The following is a 5,437-nucleotide window of genomic DNA, read 5'->3' as shown; positions in this document are numbered from 1 at the left end:
TATCTGAGCAGACTGAGAAGTGTCAGATATAGCTAACTCGCATGTACTTTGTAGAGATAAATTGCATGATACTCAAGTAAGAAAGAACATTAGACACAATGTTATGGGGAATAGAATCCTAGTTTCAGTTAATTATTGAAAAGACTTCACAACTGATATTTTGTTAATTGTTGAAGTAGACTTTAGTTTGCAACTTTTGTTACCAAAGCGTTAACGCTCAAACCAATTTTACTTTCCGTAATTGTTTATTTACGAAATCATAACGACATTTGAGTAAAACACGACTGTGAAGTCATTTATGTACAAAAGTTCTTTATAGAATCGACCTCAACCCACGCTGGGTTCTATAAATTGACTTTGACAATTTATATCTCTTAATTGCGGTGTAAGTTTGGACGTTTATCAAATTTTGGCGCCGCTACAAGGGAATTTCAATTCAAAAGTGTTTTACTAGCTTTTATTTTAAGTGTAGTTAGATTTTCTAATTTTACGTCTTGTTCTTTGTCTATGTCTCTTTCAGGTGAGTTCCACTATGTAGGCCAAATACCATAAGTGAGGAAGCCCCATTAGTCCCATACGACCCAGAACTCCGGAAAAAAATTCGCAAAATGGTGTACGAACAAGAACTTGAGGCGTAGAGACAGAGATTTGGATTGGATGTTGAAACCGTTGCAATAGGTATTCAGTCAAATGTTGTGAACAACCATCATAGGGCAGTAGAGAAAAACATAGTTGTGGATGGAATCATTCCTCCACACCACCAACCAATAGCTCCAAGGAGTAGGGCATAGCATCCAGCTCACATGATGTATGAGGAGGATGACTTAGACTTGGATGGAGTTGGAGCCACCGGAGCGATAGTGTTACATGCACGACCTCTAGGTGTTAAATTCACTATCACCAGCACTATGATTCGACTGCTGAATCTAAAAGGTATGTTCAGGGGTGTAGCTTGTGATGATGCTAATCAACATCTCCTGAACTTTGTGGCGATTTGGAAATCACAAGAGATTCCTGGAGTAAGCCAAACAGCGATGAGATTGAGGTTGTTTCCTTTGTTTCTTATAGGAGAGGCAACCAATTGGTTGAATGAGTTGCCACTTGACTCAATCAGGACTTGGACTGAGTTGAATGAGGCTTTTCTAGAAGGATTCTTTCCAGAATCAAAAGAGTTGCAGTTCGGAACTACTCAAGGGAATGTCATTATGATAGGCCAGCAAACCGAGAGCACAGAAACTAAAAGAACAGATATGGGTACAGAAATGATCGCAGTGGTGTCTATGTGCCCCTAGGTAATAGAAACCGGGCAAGTGGTAGTTCCAGCGGGTATAAGCTGGAATACATGTTGGCTAAGGTGCTACAAAAATTTGAATCAACTAACGCAGGGGTGAAGGAGATAAAAAGTGATTTCTCTAGTATGAGTCAACTAGTAGACTCTCACACCACCTCATCAAGCATATCGAGCAGCAGTTGGGGCAACTTTCAGTGTCATTAAACTAGAGGACCAAGTGACACGATCCAAAATCCTAAGATGAACGGGCATTGCATGGCTATCGCCACTAAGAGTGGTAAGATTCTTACTAACCCTATTTCTGCAAGTACTAAACATGAGCAGGTTTTAAAGCAAGCTGGAAGAGAGGAGGATGAAGCTGAACATGTAGATGACTTGGAGGATGCTCAGCCAATAGCACAACCTTCAAAAGGAAAAGAGAACGAGGTTGAGGGAAATATGCCTTTACAGCAGATCCCAAGACCACCTCCGCCTTTCCTCCAATGGCTTAAAAAGAAAGTTGAGGATGGGAAATTTACAAAGTTCATCACCATGATATGACAACTGTTCGTAAACATACCACTGGTGGAAGCCCTTGAGAAGATGCCAGGATATGCCAAGTTCATTCAAGACTTGGTTACAAAGAAAAGAGCAGTTAGTATTGATTTGACTAACCATGTTCATTATTGGAATGTTATTGCTACAAGGTCTCTGGTACAGAAGGAGGAGGATCCCAGTGCATTCACTAAACCATGTACTATTGGATCAATCAAATTTGCAAAGGTCTTGTGTGATCTAGGGTCCAATATAAACTTTATGTCGCTGGCCGTCTACAAGCAACTAAGGTTAGGAGTTCCAAAACCCACAACGATGAGGTTGATGATGGAAGATAGGTTAGTGAAGTGACATGTGGGCATCCTATATGATGTGCTCGTAAAGGTGGACACGTTCATCTTTTCAGTAGACTTCGTGAACTTGGATTGTGAAGTACATTTTAAGGTTCCCATTATTTTGGGAAGACCATTTCTGGCCACAGGATGAGCATTGGTAGATGTTGAGTGAGGAGAACTGAAATTCAAACTCAACAAAGAATAGGCAAAATATAATATGTGTAGGTACATGAAGCAGCCACATTAAATGAATGTGGTGTCTGCGGTAGAGGTTTTTGATGAAGAAGAAATGGGAGCAATAATTGAAGAGAGGTTGGCTGTTGAAACCTTAGTTGCAGTGCTGACAAATTTTGAGGCTGATTTTCAGTCGGTCTATGTAGAGACTGTGAATGCTTTGCAGGGTATAGGAGCACATTCTTATGCTCCAAATAAATTGGACCTGGATTTGAAAAATAGGCCAAGTCCTCCATCAAACCAATCCATTTAGGAACCACCTGTGCTGGAACTGAAACCATTACACAGTCACCTTAGGTATGTTTTGGAGCTAATACCACTTTACCTGTGATTTTGGTTATAGATTTGAATAATGAACAGATTCAAGTTGTGATCAAAGTTTTGATAAGGTACAAAAAGGCCATTGGGTGGACCATTGCAGACATCATCGGGATACCTCTATGTATATGCACCTATAAAATTCAACTTGAGGAGGACTGCAGCCCACGCATTGAACACCAGCGGAGGCTAAACCCACCTATGCAAAGAGGTGGTCAAAAAGGAGATCATCAAATGGCTCTTTGAATGCCTAAAAGAGAAGCTGATTTTTGCACCAATGATCGTTGGGCCAGATTGGGCAGAGCCATTTGAGGTAATGTGCGATGCTAGTGGTACTGCTTTTAGAGTTGTGTTGGGGCAAAGCTTACTTGCTAGGAACTAAAGTGATAGTTCATACGGATCATGCAACTCTGAGATACCTCATGGCAAAGAAAGATGCCAAGCCCAGGTTGATCAAATGCGTATTACTTCTTCAAGAATTTGATTTTGAAGTTAAGGATAGGAGAGGTTGTGAGAACCGGGTGGTTGATCATATATCTAGGTTGGAGACTAAAGAGAAAGAGGAATATGAACTAGCAATCAATGATGCATTCCCGGACGAGTAGGTATTAGCCGCTACTCTTGATCTAATTCCCTAGTTTGCTTATTTTGCTAACTTTCTTGTTAGTGATTTAATGCCTGAGGGGCTGAAATTTCAGCAAAGGAACAGGTTCCTGCATGATGTAGGTATGTATTTTTGGGACGAACCTTATCTGCATAGGATGTGTGTTGACAACATCATAAGGCGATGTATTCCTGAAGATGAGATGTTGTATATTCTAGAAGGTTGTCACTCTTTTTCGGTAGGTGGTCATCATGGAGGTGCTAGAATAGCCCACAAGCTACTTCAGTGTGGGTACTACTGGCCCACAATTCATCGGGATGGATAGACATAGTGAGGAGTTGTGATGTGTGCCAGCGACAAAGATCCATCTGTCGGTGCCATCAGTTACCCATGGCGAGTCCCATTTCTGTTGCAAGGTATTCAGTGCTCTTCTGACAAAATATGGGGTTAAACAACACAAGGTTCAAACACCTTATCACCCGCAGACCAGTGACCAAGTAGAGATGTCCAATAGGGAAATAAAGCGATCTTGAGAAAAATAGTAAATGTCAACAGGATAGATTGGGCACGAAAGTTAGATGATACTCTATGCACACATCAGACAGCTTTCAAGACGTCTATTAGTACGTCTCCATATCAATTGGTGTTTGGAAAGGTATGCCATTTGCCGGTTGAGCTTGAACATAAAGCACTCTGGGCTGTAAAGAAGCTGAATCACAGTTGGACCGAAACAGAAAACTTGAGACTGGATCAGATTAATGAGATGGATGAGTTTCGTTTGAGAGCTTATGAGAGTTCTGCATTGTACAAGGAGAGGATGAAGTTGTATCATGATAAGCATATTGAAAAGAAAACCTTCACTCCTGGTGACTTGGTGTTACTTTTCAACTCCAGACTTCGTCTGTTTTCGGGAAAATTGAGATCCAAATGGTCTGGACCTTTTAAGGTTACTCCGGTGTTCCAGTCGGGTGCTATTGAGCTTGAAAATGACAAGGGTGAGAGGCTCAAATCCAATGGTCACTGAATCAAGGCATACTTGGGTGTTCCAAATGATGTAAAGATTATGGAGGAATGTAAACTTGATGAAGTCTAAATAATCAAGTAACCCGCGTCGCGCTGCGATGTTAAACTATGCGTTGTTTAGGAGGCAACCGCCGAAGATGTAATTGTATTAGGTATTTTCCCTTTTTTCGTATTTTTCTTTTTTTTTATAGAGTCACTGTGTGTTGATGTGCATAGGAGAGACTAGGGTTATGAATTACAGGAACTGGGTGGAGATTGCTCTTCATGAGCAGCCTCACGTAACGTGGTGCCCTTCACAGGAAACTTCACGGTCCGTCAATCTCAGTACAAACCTAAGGGAGTTACTGGAAATTGCAAGAAAAAGGTTCACAGAAGGGTTCACGATCCGTCATGATTTGTACGGATCGTCTAGCCTCTCATGAACCACAGGTAAGTATTTTTGTCGTAAGTCAATTTCATGGACCACTGTACGGACCATGATGACCTTCACGGGCACTTTAACGGTCCGTTGTCCACAACCCAGTATTAACAGGAAACCTACTCGACCCGCGCGAAAGAAAGAACTTAAATTAAATGTATATTTAATACTCCCAAGCACCCAAAGGTTAGATTTTTCTCCCCCATTCTTTTCCCTATAACGGTTCTTAAGGAGTATAAATTATTCCCATCATTCACAAATCCTTAATTCATCGAAGAATCGAAGCGTTAAACCTACGTTGTCAAGAAATTCAAGCTGAGTCCACTGATTCTTCTTTCTGAGCGAAATTCTCTTTTAATCTCCTAGTAAGTCACTTCATAACTTGATATAAGTTTCATCTTGTTTAAAAACAAGTTAGATTTACTTCGATTTAGTTGAAATTAGCATAATCATGTGAGAAATAATATGGATTGATGTTAAATTGTTGTGGGTTAGTTTGCATTATGTAAAATTGATGATTCTTGTGTGGGTATGATCAGGGTATCTGTTTACTGAATGAATATTGTTCTTGTTTGCTTTGTGCATGTTTGAAATTAAGTGGTGTTAGTAGTCGTGTTTAAAATGGGGGTGACATATTATAGAAGTAATAGTGGGGGAAGCAATGTATGATTGATCGCCCA

The 5,437-nt window shown here is 40.5% G+C and overlaps 2 protein-coding genes across 2 annotated transcripts; both read left to right on the top strand.

Annotated features, from left to right (window-relative positions):
- The first annotated feature begins 1,873 nt into the window (after nt 1–1,873).
- Nucleotides 1,874–2,176, top strand: LOC125819226 (uncharacterized). The gene has a single exon (XM_049498693.1). It carries the CDS (start codon nt 1,874–1,876, stop codon nt 2,174–2,176), a length of 303 nt encoding a protein of 100 aa, XP_049354650.1.
- A 1,530-nt stretch (nt 2,177–3,706) lies between these two features.
- LOC125819225 (uncharacterized) lies at nt 3,707–4,340 on the top strand. Its single transcript, XM_049498692.1, has 2 exons — nt 3,707–3,732; nt 3,872–4,340. Exons 1-2 carry the CDS (start codon nt 3,707–3,709, stop codon nt 4,338–4,340), a joined length of 495 nt encoding a protein of 164 aa, XP_049354649.1.
- The last annotated feature ends 1,097 nt before the right edge of the window (nt 4,341–5,437 follow it).

Source organism: Solanum verrucosum, unplaced genomic scaffold, assembly GCF_900185275.1.
Source record: "Solanum verrucosum unplaced genomic scaffold, falcon-dt-bn FXZP01000249.1, whole genome shotgun sequence".
Lineage (NCBI taxonomy): Eukaryota > Viridiplantae > Streptophyta > Magnoliopsida > Solanales > Solanaceae > Solanum > Solanum verrucosum.
The sequence above is the reverse complement of the archived record's forward strand: the minus strand, read 5'-3'. Positions and strand labels throughout refer to the sequence as shown.